The following is a 24,528-nucleotide window of genomic DNA, read 5'->3' as shown; positions in this document are numbered from 1 at the left end:
GCGTACCACTCAGGGGCCACATGCTGATGCTGCATGAGGCCCCCAGCCCCACTGAAGCTGGACAACTCTGCAATAAACCATTCCTCCATTTGTACATAGTCAGCAAGAACTGGCTGAAAACCACAAAGATTCAAAGAATGTTAGAGATGGTTTTCTTAACGAGGGTCTTGTTACATGTTAATTTTAGGTGGCTTCTGGAGCTCTTAACCCCTGGAGTGGCTACATGTTAGCACCCTTTAAGTGTCTTAAAGAGCTCCTTATTCAGCTTTATGTTATGCCACTCCAGAGCAGGTTTATCTCTAATCTGCCTAATTTTGCTCCTGTTCCATTAACTTGTGGCCACTCTCCACAGCTTTTCTATCCATGCTGAAGTCCTTCAGCATCCCAGGAAGCAATGGGTGAGTGGAGATGCCAGGGCACAGCAGGGCCAGGCACAGTGCCTCACTCCCCAGGGAAGTGTGGCAGAGCAAACCCCACAGCCCTGGAGTGCCTCACACCACAACTCAGACTGGCTCTGCTCCTGGTGGGAGCAGAGCAGAGCAAGCCAGTCCAAACAGAAGAGGGAGAAGGGGGAGGGAGGGGACCACCTCCTCATCACGGCTCAAACCAGGAGGCACTGCAGCTGCCAAGTGCCCCAGAACTGCAGCACTTGCTCTGCCCATTGGGCACAGCAAGTCTGTTTTTTCTTTAGCTCCTAGTTCTGCCCCTGCTCACCAAGCCTCTAGTGGTAAGTCACAGCTGTGTAGGGGAGATGCAGGCAGAGCAAGTTTTTCACTTCACTGTGCGACTGTTCCATGAAGCCAAACAATACTAAGCCAGTTGATATATGTTTAGCTTACAGCGTAAAGTCTGATAAGGCCCTTAATGTTGTAGTCAAGATTCATCATGTCAGCGAAATGTTCCTCAAGAAAGTCAACAGTCTGAAAATCCCACCCAGTTCTGGAGTGCCACTTTTTCCTACAGTGCTCAAATCAAAAACCTGCAGCACCAAGCGTCTAGTTCAGTGACCACTTAAATTATCTTCTTCTATTTAACTGAAGTTAGCGTATCACTATCATTTGAAATGGAGCAGAGTAATGAGGATAATCAGTTTTAATACAGCCACATGTAAAGTTATGCATCTAGGAACAAGTAGTAACTGAGGCGTACAGAATGGGAAAACGTATTCTGGAAATTAGTGACTGACTGGCATAGAAGGCATATAGAGGATGAGTAACTGAACATGAGCTCCCTGCATGAGAGTGAGACAAAATCAGTTAATGTGATACTTGAATGTGTAAATGGGGGAAAGGTAAGTAGGCTAAGGGAAGTGATACTACCTCTATATATAGCAAGGATGAGATCAGTATTAGAAATGCTCTATAAAATTCTTGTCGTCTTGCCCTCACTTTAAAAACAGTATTTGAAATTGAAGAAAGGGAAGAAAAGAACCAACAAAAATGATTTAGGCTTTGTACAGGATGCCCAATCTGGTAACCTTACCAGAAAGAATATCAAGAGATGACTTGTGTAAGTCCCTCCATTGGGTAACCTAGCACAGACACGTATGACAAGAACAAATAGTGGAAAGCTGAAAACATACCAATTCTAATTAGCCAAACAAAGACAGGCTCCATGCTGCTGGATTACCATGGTTGCATCCCCTGGAGGCCCCCAGGACCCCAGGTAAGGCTGGGGCCAGCCTCCCCTCCCCTCCCCCACCCAGGGCGACGTGCCATACACCAGAGCGCATATCCACAGGCATTTCCCAGAGACAAGCAGCAGCAGCACATATTGAGCAATAGAACAAATACCTTCCCTGGGTGATTCTGAAGATTGTATTCTGATGAAAGGAGGCATGATGTTATGCACTACAGCAACATATGACATTTGTGCTACTATTAGGTAAAAATGACCAGGCTTATTGCATATTTATGAAAATGTAAGTTGTAAAAGGAACTATTTGGCCATATTGATATGTAATTGCTATAAAAATAATGTTGAATAAATCATTCAAATAGTTATATTTAAATAGGAAATGGTTAAGATTATACTGCCTTCTAGCTTAGATTTTAGAGGACAAATAAAGGGAACTCTAAACTGTGGCTGATAAAGGTCCATCAGAATTACTGTATCAGAATTTAGTATTGAATGCAGCCAATTTGCTATAGCAGCTGTCTATTCTTATGAGATCTCCCTCCTAATTCTGCAGTTTAATGAGCATAATTTTGGGGAAATCATATGACTATGGTGGGGGAGTGGTCTCATCCACACCAACTAAAACTTCCAGCCTTTTAGAAGTGCATTGCTCAGTAGGATCTAAGAAAAAGGCTATATAAGAGCTATGTAGCTTTATTATCTCTTATTTCTAATATATATTGAACAGTTTATGTGGACTAGACAGAAAACTATCAAGAGCAAAGAACAATCTTGGGTTTTCTCCTCTGCTTCCTTTCAGTTTCGGAGCAGGTCTCTGCTACGCCCATCTCAGTTTGGGGGACAGCCCTGTTCTGAGCAGTTGGTGGATTCTCGAAGATGCTTCCCAACTAAACTTTGTAACATTGAAGAAGTTGACTGCAGGAACAAGTTCCAATGTGAAAATGGTAATCCTGATATTCAATCTACAACCTCTAATTTGAATTACTGTAAAAATTCAAACCATTTTGTAATGCCCCCTAGAACAAATGCCAGGATTTAATTTGGCCCATGTCATAAGCAAAACCAGCTCCTATCATCGCAGTCTTATCTAATTTATTTTAATTAAGTCTGTCTGGCAGTCCTCCATAAAAATTTCAGTGGACGTTATGCATACTTACTCTGGGACAAAACTTGAACAACAAATTCTTAAAAACACTACCTATTATTAAACAGATAGCTTACAATATTTTTTTTAATACAAAGAGGGTTGTGCAGAAGAAACATCCTCTTCTGCAATTTCCTTGATCACTCTGCCTGATACATTTACTCACCATTCAAGACAACAAGGTATAAACACTAGGTGGTGACATCGCTACAGACTGAGGTGGGGAAGAAGTCTGGTGTTAAAAGAGAAACAGTTCTTGATAAATTAACCCACCTTTAAATCACAGCAACTGGGAAATGTGATGTTTAATGAAGATCTTTGTAACCATCTTAATGAAGATTCTTGTAGATACAACACTAGGGTCTGGATTTTTCACTCCTATGTTAAAAGCTGCAGGAGAGGATGGGCTTTATTTAGAAATAACCTAATTCTAGCCCACTCACACATTCCCTTAGTCTGAGGCTATGAGCACATATAACGTTTCTTCCAGGGAAAGCTTTTTGTCCCAGGAACCTACAAATATACACGTCCATTGTCTCACTTCAAATATTTGTTCAGTATGTGGGATGAAATGTGTTAATTCTTTTTTCCCTGGTACATTGTGGTGTGCCTATAGACTTGTCACGTTTCAGGCACAATCATGTCAGGATGTGTACTCTCACAGGCCACCTATTGGCAGAGAAGCACCAATGTAGTTTGGAAGAGCTATGCGTGTAAATGCCTGTGCTGCTCGTATTTTGATGCAGGTCAAAACCTGTGACTTTCAGGACTACCTCAATTGAGATGTCTTTGCAGCCTGAGATAATTTCCAAATGAAGCTATAAAAAAAAAAAACACAGCCAGAGCAGGCACAGATTTCTGTACTACTCCTGTAGTATCTTTAAAATCAGAAAGAGCAAATCTCCTCAGAAGAGACAACATAACAATGTGGATATTTAGACCAAGTCACTTGGAAGATATAATGATCTAAAAGGCGGGGGGAAGCAGGGGGGAAACATGGGTAACTGGTGCCTCCTGAGTCTGGGGGGGGCACCAGTGAGGCACAAAAGGATGGGGGGGTCCCCCAGTGGCCAGCTGGTGTCTGGGGGGGAGTCCCCCTGTGGCCAGTCGCCAAGGATGTCAGCAGCATGGCGGCAGCGGAAGTGACAGCATTTCCACTACCAGCACTTGTGCCACCAATGTGCTGCCAGAGGAGCCAATTTTTTGAGGGGCACACTACCCAAAATGCTCAGCTATAAGTAGACCATGCATAGAGCTCTGGGGAGGGCTGTGTAGGCAGTCTTTGCATTCCCCTATTACCATGACCCTGCTGTGTAGCCAGCAAGTGCCTGGTCTACTTAAAATCATACTATCCACTAGTGGTCCCCAGAGGACAATACAGCAGGCAGAGAAATCTTTAGGACAATAAGACATCCAGAAGCACCTGTTCCCTGAAAAAACCTTCAATCTGATTAAACAACCACTCTGTGTAGGGGATTTCTATAGGACTGGCTGCAGGATCAGTCTCTAGGAGTTTTACACATCTTCACATTTTTTCCCATATTATTGACCAGAATTGCAGTTTTTTTAGCTCTGAAGGAAAATCATTGTACATATACTGTTTCTCTGAAACAGGTCGCTGCATCGCCAACAAGTTGGAATGCAATGGAGAAAATGACTGTGGGGACAACTCTGATGAAAGGAACTGTAGACAGAAAAAGTCTGTGTGCAACAGGATGTATGGAAGCATCCCTGGTGTGCAGTTAATGGGGCAGGGGTAAGTTGTTCCTGCTAACCTTTTCATGGGGACAGTCTTGTTATTGCATTCAGTTCTGCAGACAATGAAAGATGGATGCATTTATTGCTTCCCATTGCACCAAGGGCAAAGCTATATCTTCAGAAATGTTTGTTAAGAGATGAGCTTTTTTGGAATCATGCAAAGATGTCAATCACAAAAGCAGAGAGATTTTAAAAATGTAAATTATTTTGATATCTTTATATAATATCCATAAATCACATAAATATATAAATCATCCAAAACTATAATAAATACTGGTTTTAATATTATACTCATAAATATAAAAGGTGTTGAAAAATAATTAATTTTTATTGTCATTATAAGGGATCCAGGTTTTCCATTTCCCACAGAAAAACAGGAAAAACCTGCAGATTTTCCCTTTTAAAAGAGAGAAAAAAGAAGATTTTTCATTTTAACAGAGATACCCATGGATTTTCTACTTTTGCAAGGTGTTCTCTTCAGGCTGGCAGAGTTCCAGCCTGCAAGAGCTTCTTACAAAAAAGGCAGCAAACCCTAAGCCCTGTCCGAAGTGGGTACGTGAGGGGGAAGTGGTGGGGCCTGAGATTCAATGATGGAGGGCTTGTCTCAGGATTGCTTTCCCTCCTGGAGCCTTTGAGGCAAGTGGGGCTTGCAGGGGGCTGGGGGCCAGCTGGAGCCCCACCCCCCAGGAGGACTAGGGGGACTGCAGGTCAGGGATCAGGGGTATAGGCGGGACTGGGGGGGGCAGCCCTGTGAGGTGGATGACTGCCAGGGCTGTGTCAGGGGGGTTGGGAGCTGTGAGAAGAACAAGCAGGGTGGTTGGGGGGGCAGCGTGGGGGTGTGTAAGTGGAGGCTGAGGAAGCCACATGTGGAGGGCCAGCTCAGCCCAATGGCGTGTGCACCAGGAGCTGTGCACCATCCGGCTGGGCAGGAAGCTGCATACGGAGGCATGGGGTCACACACCATCAGGCTGGGCAGGCTCGTGCTTGCCTCCATGGGTGGCTTCCTGCTCGAGTGCTGGAAACCCCATGTGGAGGCATGCATCCCACCCAGCCTGATGGCACATGGATCCTAGTCCCTGCACTATTGCGCTGGGTTGGTCAGCTCCGTGCCTTCACATGGGGCTTCCAGCACTCCAGTAGGAAGCTGACGATGAAGACACAGAACCTACCCAGCCCAATGATGTGAGGCTCCTGCCTGCAGTGCTGTGATCTCCATATGCTGGCATAGAGCCAGCCTGGTCTGGTGTGAAGGTGTGCACCAGGAAGCCGTATCGGCTCCATGCCAGCACATGCATGCCCTGGGACTCAGCCAGAGGTGAACACCACTAGGGGCTCTGCCTGCTGCAGCCATGAGTGCCCCACAATCTGCTGCTGCTGAGCTGCTGGCATTGGGGCTGTGAACCACAAACCCCCTACACTTTCCCATACCCCTTCACAATTCCCACAAACCCCACATCCACCCACAACCCCCCCAACACCTTCAGAATTCTCCACACACACAAACACCCCATACCCACCCCCTAACCATACAAGGTACCCGCATATATTTCTAAATAAGGGTCAAATTGTGTTATATTTCATTAAACTAATTAATTTTATATAATTTTTAATTTTCCTGCTTATGACTTTGAATTTTTAAGCACATAATTCCCTGGGGTGTACAGAGTGGTCTCAGCAGGAGCTCTGATTTTCCATGATGAAAAACCGTAAATCAAATGCCAAAATATATAGGTATTTAGAATTTGTTTTTTTATAATGATTGAGGCATTGGTAGGCTTCCAAATTGCTTTAAAACTGTAAATATATCAATAAAACATTGTGTTCAATTGATACCTATATATGATGGCCTTCATTTTAATCATGGATTCTGAAGTTTTAAACAGAAAAGTTGGAATTTTTTTTTTATCAGAGAAAACCAGGATCCCTGGTCGTTATCCTTTTGGCTGGGAGAAAAGGATAGGTGGCTCAGATTCATCTATTGCATGCCAACTGTCATCTTACAGAGAGAGAATTAAAGTCTGTTCAGATATATCTCAGATTGCTGAACCTAAAAGAACATCAAGTGTTTATGAGGGGGTCAAAATAATGGAAAAATATTCTGTTCTTACTGCAAGAAATACCATATATAAACATAGTTTCATAATTCCCATGTCATATTAAGACATGGCTTTGTATAATGGAACAAGGATAGTTTGACTAATATATGAGTTTATTTATGCACTTGACATAAATCAGGACTTTAAATTTACAGTTGGCAGTTTTTGTTTCAAGAAATGTAGGGCAAAGGTCATTGACTGGAACTTGTTCGGGTTTGTAAGTCATATTTTATCCTTGGTTTCAGAAAGTTATGATTTCATGGCAATTATTGTACCAGGACTTAAAGTTCTTAATAAACCAACATAAAAATGACATCCTGTTCCAAACTCAGGGTTGGGGGGTGGGGAGGCTATATTAATGTAATCACTAAATTGGCATGTAAGCAGTGAAGCTTCTCCCACAAAATCAATGTATTATATAAGAATATTCTACCTCCTCAGTGCAGTTAATGTTTTTTACGCCATGTATTTGTACAGCACCTGGACCAATGGGGTTTCTGATCCTAGCTAGGACTGCATACATTACTGCAATAAAAATAAGTGTATTTCTAACATGTTCTTAATGAATTAGGAATTGTTATTGAAAGTCCTTTGAAAAGCCTATAAAATGTACGTAGTTTCCTGCAGATAACTCCTGGATATTACTTTCCCCCTAGATTTAATCTTTTGGCAGGGAAAAGCTGTGGCGAGATTTTTGATAATACATTCAATGGAGGAAAATGCATAACAGTAAAGAACAATGAGACAAGAAAAATATTTCGTGTCCCTGCAAATCTTGAGACTGTCAGCTTTCAGGTAACATATCAGGACTTAAAATATCAAATACAGCACTTATCTAAAGGATCCTTATAATGATTCAATAGCATATGATGTGCCTGATTAGACAATGATATACATTAACTCTTAGATTCTCTCTAGTTATGATTTGAAGGGAATTTCATCTAAACTCTTCTATCTTGTTATGCATCACTTTAGTGCAGATGGATTGTTTGTAGTATTCAGGTTTGATTTGACAGTAGCCCATATGAAATGGTGCCTTAAATGATCCTTGCCTCAAGCAGGAGTTCGGGCTAGATGACCTCTCAAGGTCCCTTCCAGCCCTACTTCTCTATGATTCTATAATATAAATAGATTAATTGGATGAGCACCATGTATATATTAGACACTGTAGGTACAGTCTTCAACAGTGTGCAAGGTCCTACCAGGCTATTATGGAAAAATTTTGGAACCTTCTTAAAATAGTTTGGCAAAGTCCAGCTGTTTTACAACCTCCAACTAAGAGAAGAGAGAGAGTAAATCAAGCCCCCATAAAGAAATCTAAGCAGTTTTTCTCACATCCCATACCAAGCTCTTTGATCATCACTATTATTAAAGAGAATACAACACTAGACCATTACAAATCAATTCCTAAGAAAAAGAGCCCAAACAGTTAGAATTGTTTGGTAATAAGGCATACTCAGGTCCATTCAAGTCAGGCTGAAGGTTGAGGGCTCAGTAGGAGGATCCAGCCAAGTTTATTCAATGCTGTATCTTGAACAAAAGACAGCATTAGAAGTGGCTATGCAGACAACATTTGAAAATTGGAAAACCAAAACTGCTCTTGATTTCCAGGACTATTATGATGATCTTGGCTCCCCTTTTAGTTTTTGGATACTCTTTGGGATCTGTGGGAATTAAGGGTGTGCCCTATTCAATTCAGATTTGGCTTTGGTCAGAATCGAGGACAGTGATTTGATTAGTTGATTCAGATCACTGTCCCTGATTTGATTTGACCAAATCCAAATCTGAAGATTCGATGCTGATTCAGCGATTCAGACATAGACACAACTTTAAATGTTTTTTCTACATACCTCAAGGTACCAGCATGGTTCATGAATGTTGTGGTGCTGGGGCAGATGGAGCATCCCACAGCCATGCAGGGGAACCCCCCTGCGTGCTCGATGGCAAATCTGGAAGTGGACCAGAAGAACTTCTGGTCCACTTTTGGGTCTGCCGGGGAACATTCTGGGAAGCCCCCACAAACACCCCCAGCTCAGCGATCAGCCATGGGGGAACCCTGCATGCCCCCCCAGACCCAGGAAGCAACAGTTGCCGAGCTTGGGGGCGCAGGGGGGGCCCACCTGTTCCCCGCATAACCAGAAGTGAACCGGAAGTGCTTCTGGTCCACTTCCGGGTCTCCTGCCAAGTGCGCTGGGGACCCCTCCGCACTCCTGTGGGACACTCCATCTGCCTCAGCATCTCAGAATTCACAAGCTGCCTGGTACCTAGAGGTATGCAGAAGCTGTGTCTATTTCTGAATCGCTGAATCTTTCTGAATTAATTCAAAGGGTTCTGATTTGATTCAGAGAGATTAAAGGGTCCTCTGAGTCGATTCAGATTTGGAGATTCAGCCACTGAATCGGGCTGAATTTCTGCCGAATCAAATCAGGGACCCAAGCTTTGCACAGCCCTATTGCGAATGATGAGACCACATAGAGAAGTTCTGAATCCTCATAACAGGAATGGATCTATGAGAGAACCATGGAAAAAACTATAGAGCATCTATGACCAGCCGTGGAGCAAAACTTTTTGTTTTGTTTTATCTCAGAAAGTTCAAAAACCTATTTTTAAAAATAAATCTATGTTTCTTCAGGTGGAAAATTTAGAGGATGATTTGAAAACACAATTTTATAGTAAATTAACTACCATGGGAGAACGTGATTTTAAGTCTGGGAAACACTTCAGCTACAGTGGATCTTCTTCTGGGATCCCCTATCTTTGGGGTACAGATACACACACAAGTTCCTCATCATCTGCTGCCTTCAAAGAAATTATTGATGCCTCTCATAAAATGGTAAAATAATACATCTCTCTGTTATCCTTATAATACTTATGTGTCTTATAGATTATAATGACAGGTATACTACGGGACAGTTTTATTTCTGACCACTTGAAAGTGACCTTCAAGATGACTTTGTAGTAAATGAAATGGGTCAGGTCTGATTTGATTCCAAAAAATGAACTGTAAATTCAAGAAATGTATATTACAAATTTTCTCCATTTCAATTTTGGTTTTTTAGAATTCCAACTTTGTTAGGATCTATAAAGTGATTGCAGTCTCAAACTTCACTCTGAAAAAGGAAGATTTGCTGCTTTCAGGCACATTTCTACAAGCACTTAATAACCTGCCCTTGGAGTACAACTATGAGCTTTATAGCAGAATATTTGATGATTTTGGAACTCATTACTACACTACTGGTTCGCTGGGTGGCACATATGACCTTCTTTATCAGTACAGTACAGAAGAACTGAAAAACTCAGGTATGTAATCTTTTCAGGGAAAAGAAAAAAATGCACGGCCAGTTTAACAGTAGTTAATGTAGTTTGGTTTACTGTATGCAGTACTATAATGCTGTGCTTCTGTCAACTAAATTGGCTATAATTTTTAATGGAATGGGATAGTTAAAACAGAATGTTTGTAGTAGACATTCAGGTCCTCCTTTCCCTTGTATGGGAAAGCAGAGTTTGAACCATCATCTGGAAGTGTGGAAAAGATGATATATCTAACACCATTCATTTGACAATTCACAAGCCTTTCTACAGCAAAGGCTGCATTCTGCCTGGCACTAAGGACAGCGTATTTGCCTTTGCTCATACTACTCCAGTTTTAAGAAGCGACTTAAAAAAACATTGCATGCAAGGGGAATTGCTTGACTAATATCTGTATGATCTCAGGTCACGCTTTCTGTGGAGCTGGTTGGCCGCACAGATTCTCCATCAAGCCATTATGCTGTTGATAGGTACTGTTCTTATTCTGCTGGGAGGTGAAAGTTTGGCACCACAAGACTGAAAAGCTCTGTTCTGCTCATAGGGTATCTCTGCATTGCAGACTGCTTGTTTAGAGCAAGCTCAGGGACCAGAAGCAGTTTGGGCAAGGTAATTTACCCTGCACAGAAGTGTGGTAACCAATACATAGTTTTTATGTGGTCCAGTCTCTTGATGTTATTCAGAGCCTTAGCCTCTTGCTAAGTGATCAAGGATCACTTGCTTCTTTCTAGCCTTGAGTTCAATTGTTCTGCTACCCCGAAGGTCATCTAGTGTGCTAATGACCAGGATTTCTTCCTGTCTGCTTGCTCTGACATCACCCTGCTCTTTGCAACCCCCTCACTATAATAAAACACAGATTCTCTATCTTTGTCTTAAAAACCCTTTATCACTAAGAGCCACTCTGTTAGATCTATCATAACTCCTAATTTAGCAGACATTTCTCTCCCAGTTAAGGTAGCCTTCTTTGTCCACTTACCCATTTTTGTCTCAAACACATCTGTACTTTCTCTGACACAGTCCACCACGTGAGGAAAACAATCTCATTGTCAAAACCTGTAAGGCCATTAAATTATCTTTCCTTTCAAAATTTAACTCCTTGACAATGTATAAAGTAAAATGCACTTTGATAATGGCTAGGATGGTGGCAATTTGTGTTTCACTCAGAACTACATCCGTCTTATAATTTTTGTTACTTTCTTTTCCCACTGCTGCAGTGTTATTGTGTCTTACCTACCTATCCCACTTTGATTTGTATTTTAGCATGTAAACTCTGAGCAGGAACTGACTTTCATTTTCTATTATTTCAAGGGCTACCTTAATTCTGGCCTGTTCTACCATTCGCATGTGCATCTGTGTGTATACATTATTTAGATTTTTATCTTTTGTCTTGTGATTGGCTAAGCCTATCCTGGACCTAAAAAGCCTATCATATAACACACTGATCATATGACCCTTGCAGTCAACCCCAAAATATACTAGTGTCATTAAATCTCTGAACATTGAAATTCCTCCAGAAGCAGCAGAAAAGTTTTTTACTTTCCAGCTGATCTGCTGTTTGTATGTGAACATGAAACTACAAAAATTTGCTATTGCTTATGATTTCACAATGAAAGTTCCCAGCAACTTTCAGGCTGGGAGATTGTTCCCAGCTGCAGTTCCTTGATCATGGAGTGGGGGTTGGGGACTGGGAGCTCCCTGATGCCAGGGCAGGAGGAGATTGTCTCTGCTCAGGCTCCTGTGGTCGAGCGCACTCCAGCAGCAAGCAGCTCCTGGGAACAGGGAGAAATCTCCTGTCCCCTGTTGCCCAGCTGACTGGGAGCAAATTTGCTGTACTGGGCAGTAATGGGCACAGATGCTGTAATGGACAGTAGCAAATTAACTGCTTGGTAAGAATCAGCACATGTAGATGGTGACGCTTACTATGCAGTAATTAGCTCTACTGCAGAGTAAAGCATCTCATATAAACATGCCCAGTGATTTCTAAGTGTGTCAGTCCTGTGCACTCCAGCACCTCTCTATATGGTATTTTATCTTCCCACTTTATTTTCAGGACCTTACGCAGGCATCTTATGTGGTAGCTGTTCAGTCTCTCGATGTAGCTAGTATGTGTTGTCCACGTCTCTGAACCATAAAGCAGGTATGACAGCATACAAGTTTCTTAAATTCGCATCTTCTCCTTAATTGATCATTTGCTGTTACTACATTAATGTTTCTACAATAGCTGAAAATTCTTATCTAAGTTTCCAATTCTTAGTTCAGTCTGAAGGTCAAGATTCCTGCTGATCATAGAAACCAAGTAAAAGCTGTCAGCAATGCCAAAAGATTTACCCTTCAGAGTGATGTCAGGTGTTGGTTCTTCCACCTCTTGGTACATGATCACAGGCTTCTTGAGACTAACTGCCATCCTGAAGCTCTTGCATAACTCAGAAAATCTGTCCACAAAATTTTGTAGGGAAGATTCACTGTAGGCAACCAAGGCCACATCATCTGCAAAAAGGAAATCACTAGGAACCAGCTCTTTCACCTTGGTTTTCTCTCTAAAACTTGAGATGTTAAACAAACCTTCATCTAGTCTGGTTCAAAGATAAATGCCATTGTTGCTGTCCTTGTTTTTGTTTTTGAAGGGGAGATCTGATGGGCACCTGATGTTCTGCTTTTATATTAAGGGGTGGGTGTTGGGCGTATTATGAAAAAGCAGGAATGAAAAGTAGATGTTAGAGAGCATGGGTGCTAAGACACACCCCTGTTTCACTCCATTGTCGCTGTCAAAGGCATTTCATTTTTTGTTTTCATACACTGCAGTTGCCTTCATACCTTGATGTAATGATGTAATGTGGTAAGCAAATGCTATTCAGCAGTTTGGGGGAACAACCCAGTTTCTTCAGAACAGTAACAAAGCCCTGTCTGACTGTATCAAAGACCTTCATCAGATCAGTTATAGCTATGTAGAGTGGTATTTGTTTTTCTGTACACGCCTCTTGCAATTGCTTGACCACAAATATCATATCAATGGTAGAGAGTCCTGACCAAAAATTGCATTGACTTTCAGGAGAGATTTTTTCACCTACAGATTGCAGGCAAGGGAGCATAATGCAAGTGACAACTTTCCAGACAATGTTCAATAAGGAGATACTGCTATAGTTGTCACAGGCACTTCTATCCCCCTTGTTTTTGTATAATTGTACAAATTGAGCATCCTCGAAATCTTGCCAGCACCACTTCTTCTTTCCAACAGAGCACTATAACTTCACAGAGCTTTTGACGTACTTTGTTGTTGGCACATTTGTAGAGTTCAACCAGCAAGCAGTTGTTGCCAGATGCCTTGTTCCCAGGGATCAATTTACTGGCTTTCTGAAAATCTTCTAATATAGGTACATTGTCCAAATCTATCGTAACTTCCAACTGTGGTAACCCTTCAAGCTCTTCATGTTTGATTTCAGTCTCACTCAAATACAGGGAGTCCTCAGACTTATGACACAATTGGTTCCTGAAAACTGCGTCCTAAGTCGAAATGTTGTAACTTGGAACCAATTTTTCATAAGAAACAATGTTATAAATGGGAGATTGGTTCCTGAACCAAGGCCCGATACCCTATTTTCACCAAAAATACCCCAGAATTTTGTACTTGATCAATTATAGATGAGTAATATAGCTACATTAATGTATTTATATTATAAATAGCTATCATGTTGATTTGGAAGGACTTCTTTGAGGTGACTTTGCTGGACTTTTGAAAGGCTCTTGGCTGGACTTTTTGAAGGGTTGTTGGCTGGAGTCTTCTCAGGAGTCTTGGCTGCAGGTTTTTCTGGAGTCTTGTCTGCTTTCTTAAAGAAAGTGTCTGAGGAAGTTTGGACAGATGTTCTCCAGGAAGATGAGCGATGCGACGAACTTGGTCGCTGGTGTGGCGTCGCATCAGATCAAGCATTGTAAAGTTGAAACTGATGTCATAAAGTTGAAACAGGGTGTCAGTTTATAAATGTTGTAAGTGCGAAACATTGTAACTCGAAATGCTGTAAGTCGAGGACTGCCTGTATAGAATTCCATAGTCTTCGGTCTGATACTTGAGTTGTTTTTGTTAATCAGTGAAGACATTTCTGTTTAAGTCTTCCAGCAGAGCTGTTTTCTTCTTGACTGGACCACTTGCTTGTCTGATGCCTTTGCACATCCTGCAGCTATCACTTGTCTCAGCTGCTTTCTGAATACCATCACAAGTTTTAGCCAAATATCTTGGGTGTACTTCCTAGCCTCTTTTTTGCATTTCTATCTGAGCCTTTCTCAAATTTTCCAGGGTTAGAGTGTTGGGAGATTTCTTGTAGATGATTAAAACTGTCCTTTTGTTCTCACGCAGTGGTAGAAGGGTTTCAGAGTGCTTTTCAAACCAGTCTGCATTTTTCTTACATTTTTTTTGCTGAACGCTGTTACAGCAGCATTATACATGTTAATTTTAAGATTTCCCAAGCCTTGGTAGCTGAGTTGTTAAGTAAGCTTGCTTTCACAGCTTCTTCATTAAATAGTCTGCATCTTTCTATATCTTTAGTTTGGCTGATGTTATTCTGAGGATGACTGGTAATTTTGCTATGGTGGATCTTTTGGGCATTGATTCTGACTTTGCAGCAGACTAAGGTATGATCAGTATCATAATCAGCACTATAATAATACCTCATGTTCAAGATTTATTTCAGGTGGTTGCATTTGGTCAGGACTAGGTTTAAGTGGTACCAGTGCCCTGATCTTAGATGTTTCCATGATGTCTTGTATTTTCCCAGTGAAGTAGGTGTTGATATCATATAGATTTTGACTTGTCGAGTTCTAACACTCATTGGCCATTTTCATTCATATTACCAATTCCGTGTCTGCCCAGAATACCAAGCCAATTCTCAAAATTACATTCAGCTCTTGCATTGGAGTTGCTGAGTATTATTATGGTCTAATTTCTGTGAGTTTTCTGAATCTCTTCTTTGGGTTGTTGATAGAAAACAATGTTAACTTCATTGCTAGCTTGAAAGGTAGGTACATAAACACTAAACAATGTGATGAAGCCATTCTGTGTGTGTGCACTCTGAGACTAGATACAGCAACTGGGCTTTCACAGGAAGATAGTAAACTGTTTCTAACAGCAAAACATACTCCCTGCTCTCTCCTTTCTCCTGCTGGCTTCCATGCCAGAATATGGTTTTCTTTCAAGTCATTCTCTTGAATAGAACCTGTATCTGAGAGCTGAGTTTCTGATAATGCAGGAATGTTGATTCCAAGTCTGACCAGTTCATAGTTAGTGCTGTTTTCCATAAATCAAGAGTCCAAATCAAGTCCAGCGCTCAGCATCTGAACCTTCCAACATGCAAGTCTCTTTATTTCATTTTGGCCTGCATAGATTGGATTGGGGCATGGGGGGGTTTTTTTGGCCTACCTTTTCTAGGGCCATCCTCAAAACAGACAAGTAGGACACCCCTGAATAGGGCTGCTTGGACACCTTGGTAGCTGCCTCAGGTTCCAAATGCCCCTTACAGAGTCCTGCAACCATCATACTGAGACCATGAATGTGTATGTCTAGGCAAAAGTATGGAGGAGTAGAGGCTGCTCTAAACCTGCTATCCTCCCTTTAGACCACTGAGATGAGTCTAAAGGCCATGTATTCGGTGCCTCAATGGTTGCAGCTTCTGCCAGAGAGCAACAGATTAGAGATTCTGCTGACTGCCTAATGCCTCAGCAAAGGCATGTTTCTATCAAGGGGGTGTCCCTTAGCCTTACTCCAACCAAGGAATACACACAAGGCAGTGGGGACTAGCATTTTGAGGAGCCCAAAACTCACCTTATTATGGAGGTTGTGCCATTTTGTGGGAGCTACCACAACGCATTGCCATCAGGCTCTCCAGGTGGATGCAATTTTTGGCCGTACCCAGGACCAGAACCTTCATTAAACCTTCATGGAACTGATTTTTTCAAAAACAGGCTAATTAGAAGCAACATGGTACAATGAGCTATTTAATTTTTACTTTCTTTTTATTTATAGTTTTATTTACTTTATTTTTATTTATGTCTTGTAAGCTTGCAGCAGTTTATTAGGAAAATGCCACATTTTGTAGGTATGTTTTTTTATTGTCAGTATCTCTACAGTGCCTGTCATGAATATCTGCTTGTCTAAAGCATAAGAGAAACCCATATATATATAGGGATGTAGTGTATATATATATATAAAGCTGATAACATATTTTGGACGGTCTGGATAAAATTCATAGTTTTGCTAGGAACTGAAGGTTCAGGGCAACCATGACTCAAATCCATTCCTTGTGCAAGTACACTAAAATAAATACATTTTCCAATTTTAAGTCTTGAATATTACATCTAGAACTGTTACTCACTTAAGAGGGTTTTCTTATCTGGAGTTATATGATGATTATGCAGTAATTCATGCCCTGTTTTAAGGTGTTCCCAGCATTTTGGGTATTGCATCTTACAGTTGTTTGTAAGATTTTGAAATGGAGATTTTGGGCATTCCTTGAGTAAGTGGTTACTTAAGAAAGCAGGGGATGGGACAGGATAACTGACCCAGGAGTCCCCTTCAGATCTGAAGAGTAGTTTCATTTTCTATTTTGCTGTTTAATATTTTTCTAGGTCTAACAGAGAGCACAATTATAAAGTGTGTCATGCAAGAAACAACACGTACCTACTTTTTCTTTGTGAAATTCACCGAGTATTTTCATGAATGTTCCAACAACAGAATAACGGAACGCTATGAAGGTAACTGTGCCAAGCAATCCCAACTGAAGCTAAACCCATCCTGTGTGCTGTTACTGTGATGGATAACAGTCAATTTATACAACACTTTAAGTTTGTATAGCCCAGCATTTTTCTGATCCTTATTAGAAATTAACAATTAGAATAATTTAGTTTATTTAGTACCTACCTGTGGGGAAAAATTAAGCCTCCCTATCACTCAGATAGCGCTTATAGAGGGAATATATGTACTGAAGCATTTTAAATTTAACAAAAAGTCTAAATAGAGATTTACTGAACCTAACTCCCATATTTATTCAAATACAAGATGAGGTGTTCTTCCCCCTCCTCTAGCCCCCTCTCCCTGCCCCCCAGTTAGCATGGCAGGGAAAGGCCTTGTCTAAGGTACGTGGCCAATATTGGGCAGACACGCTGATGGGAACCTTTTCGTTTGTTTGTTTTGGCCCTTAAAAATGGGTTGGTCTTCCTTTCAAAGGGTACTGGCACCAGGCCTGGTGACACTGCAACATCAGGCTGGCACCAGGAGGGCCAGAGCCAGCCCTGACACCCTCCCTTTGGTGCCAAAATACTTTAACTTAGCCAAAAGGCCAAGATGCCAATGGGAGCCCACCACAAGGATTAAGGTTTTTTGTTTGTTTGGGGGTTTTTTTGAAAAATGTATTTCTATAGACAGATAGACAACCAATCTTGCCAGTCTTCAAAGCCCAAAACACAGTTTCAGAAACATATACCTGTTACAAAACTCATTTCTATGCACCCACACACCCATTGCAATAGTCACACCTGCATACCTGTGTTCCTGTGCACCTGTCCTCATGCCACAATGATTACGTTAGTGCAGCCTATCTGAATGAGACTTATGGTAGTGCCCTGGTAGTGCCCATTAAGTGCAGTCCTTCTCACCGCTGACTGTTTAAAGTCATGCTAATCCACTACATTGCACATATTTTGACTTTCTCTTCACTCCCATAGCTGAGCTTTACCTTTCTTTCTGATTTAAAATGATTCCTGTTTCTTCACCACCTTAAATGGCTGGAAAATATTATCAAATGGCACTAAATAATTCACCCAGAAGCCCTTTGCTGGCCCCTCTCTTAGCTTGGTTTCCCTATGCATATAGAGAGGTTTCCCTATGCCTCATCTGCACATAACATTTTGGAAGAAAACACCATCTCCACTCGTGAGTGGGGGCTGATTACCACATGGATCTTTTGTGGAAGCTCACTGGAGTACATACACATGCATAGTGAGCAATGCTGAGCTGTGGGGTCACCATGGCTTGAAATGCTGTTGACTCTGTTGGGGCCCAACCCAATGACATATGTGGTAAATCATAAGCCTTTGGCTTTGGACTAATATCATGTATAGTTTGTATATGTAAGTGCCAAAGTGATATTTAAAAGTGCATTACTGGAGTACCTGTCCTAGACCTTACAGCAGTTTCCAAAAAGATAAAATGTATCATTTCTGGATGAACTAAGTCTATGGGTACCATATGCAAATTGTTACAGCTATGTTTATTTCAAGGTGTTTTTTTTCAAATTTGCTCCTCACTTCTATGTGCTCAGGGAGAGCAGAATCTGACAGTAAAGGGGGGAAAGGGGCTGCAGAGGAAAGAAGTTGTTGGGGGAGGGGGCATAGGAGCAACCTGATCCCCCCCAGATTTATTTTCCCTGTTGTAACAATAGGAGGGTATGAAAGGGTGTTTGATATGTACCTGTCACTTTATGAGGAGAGAGTGCTTGAAAAGCAGCCTGCAGGTGTGGCAGGGGTTGTTTGGGGAGTCACCTGAAACAGAAGGGGCCTAGGCTTGAGGCATATAAGCCCAGGGCATGAGCTGGTTAGACAGTCTAGCCCCAGGAGCCACAGAGAGATGAGCTCCTGGCAGTAGGGCTCCTAGCTGAACGTCTCAGCTGGGGATAAGTTCTGGAGGTTGCAGGAGGGACTAAGGGATAGAGGAGGTCCCTAGGGGCCCAGTAAGGAGTCTGGGAGCCCAGAGACGGGCTGAATGTGGGACCAGGAGGTCCCAGAGGGACATCTGAGTGGAACGAACATCACTGAGTAATAACACTTGCAAGGCATGGGGCGTAGTGTAGGGATAGACAGAGCCACTCAATTAGCCCTTAAGGCAATGACCTGGTAGTCATGAGGAGATCAGGTTTCAGAAACCCTGGGGAAGCTTCCTTTATCTAAAAGTGAAATGCATCAAGGCATGGTGGATGGATGAAGGGGTGACTGTCCACAGACAAAAGGGTGGATAAGGGCACTGCAGCCACCCCGGAAGGGAACCCTGTTACAGAGGGGAACACACCTCCAATAATTAGATTCTCTACCTGGAAAATTGTATGAAACTTATACATTTTACATATATAGAATCTAATTATTGGGGGTCATCTTATAATCAGGATCATCTTATATTTGAGCATATATGGTAATTAACATGATGGGCCTTTTTCAAATCTCTGTATTCAAATACCTTTAACTTTAGGAGGAGATTGAAATCTGAATTTCATATCTGCACTCTACTTTTGTAGGGAGCTGAATTATCACAATTATTGTTCCTAATGCTTATTATCCATCCACAGATTTCAGAGATTTGTAAAGATATAGGCATTTAATTGTGTCCATATTATAACTGGGGAAACAGACACAGAAAGTCACAGCAACTTAAAGCATAGTAAAAGGAAAATGCTTTTCTCCAAACAATGTTAGGAATTCTCCAACACAATGGGAACCAATTAATTCTGAAGACAAATTCTGAGGGATAAATCCAAAATCAAATAAAACCCCTGGTAGTGGGCTCAAATGAGGAATTTTTCCAGGATTAACTTTTAGAAGTTCCTATCCAGTCCTGTTCTAGGGATGGGATTGGTTCCACAAGAGAAAGTGCTGGGACCCTATTTAAAATGCAGTTGAATGCTCAAGTAATCATGCAGGCCTATGGCTTATTGGATGATATCCATATTGGCTGAGTGCTCCTGATAGATCTGCCCCCAATGCCCAATTGTTTGCCCAGGATTCCTGTTATAAGGGAATAACTCCAGCCAGACAGGTTCTATACAAGCCCCTTTGTTCTGAAATCTGACAAGTATGTGGCTCTGGTTGAAGCCAGAGATGTCACTTGCATCTATGCTGTAGTAAGGTTGAAGTTATTCCTTGACTTACCTTAATCTAAATCCCATTTTAGGTTCAATATTGCAGTCAGCTGAACGCTCTTTTTCACTGGTGAAAGGTGGAAGGGCAGAGTATGCTGGAGCTCTGGCCTGGGAGAAAAAAGGGGCTTTTCCAGGGCAAAAAGTATTCACAGACTGGCTGGAATCAACAAAGGAGAATCCTGTTGTGATTGATTATGAGGTAAGAGTAAAAAACATTAGCAGGAAATAAGGAAAATTAATGTACCGTTGAAGCAAATAGAAGGCCTTCCATTCTTAAGCCACTCCTGTGTATTAGGGTGCATACATTCTGGGAAGGTAGGGGAGGTTAGATCAAGTTAAAAATGGCCACCTACTCTAAGGTAAATTGGGATGAGGAGGCTACCGGGGGGCAGGGCGAGGCTTGGGGTGATTACAGGGGGCAAGCAGGCTTTGAGGGCATTGGGAAGGCTCGGGGAGAGGGGGCAAGCAGGGTCCACAAAAGGAATTGGGTAAGTCAAGGGGGCAGTTGAGGTCTGCAGGAGGGATTAGGGTTAAAAGGGGTCTGTAGGGGGATTGAGGGATTGGGGAGGTGGGCAGAGTCTGTGAGGGATAGGTGGGGTCCAGGTGGGTTTGTCAGTATGAGGGAGGTTGGTGAAGTCTATGGGGGGGGAAGGGGAAGGAGGCTTGGGGAGACAGGGGAGCTCTTTCCCTTATCCCCCTGGACCAGGGACTATTTTTAGGGACCAGTTGTCCCCCACCCCCCCCACCCACTCCCAGATGAACAACTCCCAGAAAACCAACCCCCTCCATTCCACCTGCCCTCTCCACACCCTGACCTACTTTCTCAGCTCCCAACAGTGGCAAATGCTGGTAAAACTGGCACCAGAAGTGGCTTGCAGGATATGGGGGTTTGGCAGGAGAGGGGCTAGTACCTAGACTGAGGTTGTCCATCTGGGCATGGGGAAAGGAGATGGAGGGCTAAAAATAACCCAGTGCAAGGGATGGGGTAGGAAAAGTGCAGCCTTGGGGCTGGAGCCAGCAGCTGGCCTTTTCCAACCCTGAGGCTGTATTGGGTACTGTACGGAAGTTGAGTTTGTGGAAGGCATGCAGGTATGCAGAGGGCATCTTAGTATTGTGCAGGCTAACTCTGGAACAAGTAGCAGCATAGTTATTATATTAATGCAATGCTGCGTGCAGCTGCATTAGTGCAGGTGTGGTGAGAAGCTTATAGCTTCCGCGTAGTACCACACTAATATGGTTCTCCCCTTATGGCTCCAAACTGAGCTTGAATGATATGTGCCATAAAACTTACCCTTTCTTACTGTAATCTTAGTCATTCTTCACTACATAGTAGCCTTGTAGGACCTGGCTACTTAAAATGTTCAGAAGTCTATATGAGACAATATCTCATTGTCTGTAAATAACCATAGCTCTATGAGAGTTGCATTGAAGTTAAGAGACCCATGTCCATACACATCAACTGAGGATCTGGTTCAATATTTTTAGCTGTGGAGAGGACACCCTTTCACTGTCTGTTGCAAGGTATTAATTGACACCATTCTAGAGTTGTGCAACATGTTTATAGTGAACATAGTGCTAAGAATCAAGGAAACCTTTCACATTTCATTGGATCTTACAAGTAGTTCATTTTCCTCAGAAAGCTGCTACCATTCAGAATAAAGAAAAATGGGCCTAATTCCCAATCAGTTAAGGAGAATAGTCAGGGAAGCACTGAGGTCCCAAGGGGAGGGGAGCCAGGTGTCCAAGGAGAGTGGTCGCTCCTTAAGGAGACGATCCTCCAAGCCCAAAGGGAGGTAATCCCAATGTGGATCAAAGGGAGCAGGAGGGCACACAAGCCCCCATGGCTCACCAAAAGCATCTGGGAATGTCTCCTAGCTAAAAGGGAGGCGTACATCCAATGGAAGGGAGGGGCCATCACCAGGGATGGCTATACTGCAGTTGCTCGGTGATGTAGGGGGGCAGTCAGGAAGGCCAAGGCAGAGATGGAACTGGGACTAGCTTCCCAGATTAAGGACAATAAGAAGTCCTTCTTTAATTACATAGGGGGTAAAAAGAAGGTTCCGAGTAATGTGGGGCCCCTGGAGGACATGTTAGGAAATTTGGTCGTCACACCAGATGACAAAGCCAACATATTTAACGATTTCTTTGCCTCCATTTTCCTAAGCAGGGACCGGAACAGTCACCCCCCTGCTGGGCCCCCCTCAGGCCCCAGGGGAGGCACACCTAGGCCAAGGGTTAATGAGGAACTAGTTAGGGAATTTCTGGAGGGACTGGATGTATTCAAGTCAGCCGGTCCAGACGATCTCCACCCTAGAGTACTAAGGGGATTGGCCGAGGTCATTGCAGGACCCTTGGCATGGCTTTATGAGCACTCGTTGTGCTGGTGTGGTGCCAGGGGACTGGAAGAGGGCCAACGTGGTTCCCATCTTCAAAAAGGGGAAGAAGGAAGACCCGGGAAACTATAGGCCAGTTAGTCTTACCTCAATCCTGGGAAAGCTCTTTGAGAAAAGTATTCTGGCACATATCAATGAGGGGCCAGGAAGAGAGGTCATGTTTAGGGGCAACCAACATGGGTTCATTAGTGGCAGGTCCTGTCAGATAAACCTGGTGGTCTTCTATGATCAGATCACCAAATCATTAGATGCAGCGGTAGCAGTGGACATAGTCTTCCTGGACTTTTGGAAGGTCTTTGACACTGTCTCTCACCCTGTTCTCATTAAGAAACTGGGGGATGGTGGTGTTGACACCCACACAGTCAATTGGTTCACCAACAGGTTGGAGGACCGCACCCAGAGAGTGGTGGTGGATGGGTCGTTTTCGGCCTGGAGGGATGTGGGCAGTGGGGTTCCGCAGGGCTTGGTCCTCGGGCTTGCACCGTGCAACATCTTCATCAGCGACTTGGATGAAGGGCTAAATAGCACCCTGTTCAAATCTGCAGATGACACTAAGATGTGGGGGGATGTGGGCATGCTAGAAGGGAGAAATAGGCTACAGTCAGACCTAGACAGGTTACAGGGGTGGGCAGATGAGAATAGGATGGGATTCAACACCGACAAGTCCAAAGTGATGCACCTGGGGAGGAACAACTGACACCATACCTACAGGCTGGGGAACTCCCTTCTTGTCAGTACAGAGGCAGAAAAGGTTCTTCGAGTCATCACTGATGCCAAGATGAACATGGGCCGGCAGTGTGGGGAAGCAGTCAGGAAGGCCAACTGTACCTTGTCATGCATCCATAGATGCATCTCAAGCAGGTCCAGGGAGGTGATCCTCCCACTCTATGTGGCACTGGTCAGGCCATAGCTGGACTACTGCGTCCAGTTCTGGGCGCCGCACTTCAAGAAGGATGTGGACAACATGGAGAGGGTCCAGAGGAGGCCCACTCGCATGATCAGGGGACAGCAGGGCAGGCCCTACAAGGAGAGGCTACGGGACTTGAACCTGTTCAGCCTCCACAAGAGAAGGCTGAGAGGGGATCTAGTGGCCTGTTACAAACTAGTCAGAGGGGACCAGCAGGCACTGGAGAAGTCCCTGTTCCCCCGAGCACTGCCAGGAGTGACCAGGAATAATGGTCACAAGCTGGAAGAAGGTAGGTTTAGGCTAGATATCAGGAGGCGCTACTTCATAGTCAGGGTGGCTAGGATCTGGAACTAACTTCCAAGGTAAGTGGTGCTGGCACCTACCCTGGGGGTCTTTAAGAGGAGGCTAGATGCACACCTTGCTGGGGTCGTTTGCCATGGCAGGGGGTCGGACTAGATGATCTACTCAGGTCCCTTCTGACCCTAGAAACTATAAAACTATGAAAACAGGCTTAGAAATTTTTCATTTCCAGACCTTGTTCACCTACATTGTCATGAATGTTTTCAACAGAAAAATAGCCAGTTCCTTGTAAATACTGACAAAGGAAGATCTGAAGGGAGGGAAAAGGGGTTGGTTGCAAAATTGAATCAGAAAATTTTCCCATGACTCCTGCAATAGAAAATTGCGCATTTCACAAACCTGTTATTCCTTTCAGAAAACCTCTACTTTATTTTTTATTCTCTGAGCTTTTCTTTCCTGCTTAGAATTGAAAACATTCCAAATAGATAATGCAGATGAAGGTCTTTATTTTTGTCTCTTAGCTTGCCCCAATTCTGGACATAGTGAAGAACTTTCCATGTGCTGTGACTAAACGCCGCAACCTCTGGAGAGCCCTAATTGAATACATGGACAAATTTGACCCTTGTAAATGTGCTCCCTGTCCCAATAATGGCAAACCTGTGTTATCTGGAACAGAGTGTCTGTGTGTGTGTCAAGCCGGAACCTATGGGGATAACTGTGAGAAACGAGCACCAGATTATACATCAGGTATTTATGGGAAATAATTATGTGATGTTGTGAACATGGACCTTTTATCTGTGATTTTCAAAGTCTTTGGATGGCCAGTTCCCATTAATATCAATGGAAATTAATATCAATGGACATCACGTTTACAAATCCCTTAGGTGGCTTTCAGTATTCTACTGTCCAGAAAAATATGTGTAAAAAATGAAAACTTTGCCAATGTTTTCCACATTTTTCCACAGAAAAACATAATGAACCTTCCTTCCTTCCTTCCTTCCTTCCGCTTCGGACGCACCGGACCAGGCTCGCTTGGAGCTGCGTGGGGCGATCCCGAGCGTAAGACTCCCCGGCTTCCTATCTCTTTTCTTTTCCC

The 24,528-nt window shown here is 43.0% G+C and overlaps 1 protein-coding gene and 1 long non-coding RNA gene across 3 annotated transcripts in view; one reads left to right on the top strand and one right to left on the bottom strand.

The window, feature by feature from the left end:
* The window catches only part of LOC109307865 (complement component C6-like), a 43,067-nt gene that overhangs the window by 3,706 nt on the left and 14,833 nt on the right, over window positions 1–24,528 (top strand). The window contains exons 1-9 of one of the 2 annotated variants that reach the window (XM_019532005.1): window positions 1,458–1,509; window positions 2,438–2,582; window positions 4,397–4,538; window positions 7,293–7,431; window positions 9,269–9,469; window positions 9,696–9,936; window positions 16,555–16,680; window positions 19,865–20,031; window positions 23,954–24,179. In XM_019532005.1, the coding sequence (XP_019387550.1) occupies window positions 1,501–1,509; window positions 2,438–2,582; window positions 4,397–4,538; window positions 7,293–7,431; window positions 9,269–9,469; window positions 9,696–9,936; window positions 16,555–16,680; window positions 19,865–20,031; window positions 23,954–24,179 (1,396 nt within the window). In that variant the 5' untranslated portion in view covers window positions 1,458–1,500. Of the gene's footprint in view, window positions 1–1,457; window positions 1,510–2,437; window positions 2,583–4,396; window positions 4,539–7,292; window positions 7,432–9,268; window positions 9,470–9,695; window positions 9,937–16,554; window positions 16,681–19,864; window positions 20,032–23,953; window positions 24,180–24,528 lie in introns of those variants that run through there. The other variant, XM_019532004.1, reaches the window with a different exon arrangement.
* LOC109307867 overlaps window positions 20,587–24,528 on the bottom strand; it is a 17,480-nt gene continuing 13,538 nt past the window's right edge. Inside the window, exon 3 of the long non-coding RNA XR_002100384.1 lies at window positions 20,587–20,596. This is a non-coding gene — a long non-coding RNA (uncharacterized LOC109307867). The remainder of the gene's footprint in view (window positions 20,597–24,528) is intronic.

This window comes from Crocodylus porosus, unplaced genomic scaffold, assembly GCF_001723895.1.
Source record: "Crocodylus porosus isolate Cpor-Errol unplaced genomic scaffold, CroPor_comp1, whole genome shotgun sequence".
NCBI classification, from domain to species: domain Eukaryota; kingdom Metazoa; phylum Chordata; order Crocodylia; family Crocodylidae; genus Crocodylus; species Crocodylus porosus.
This window is presented reverse-complemented; position numbering and strand designations above follow the sequence as displayed.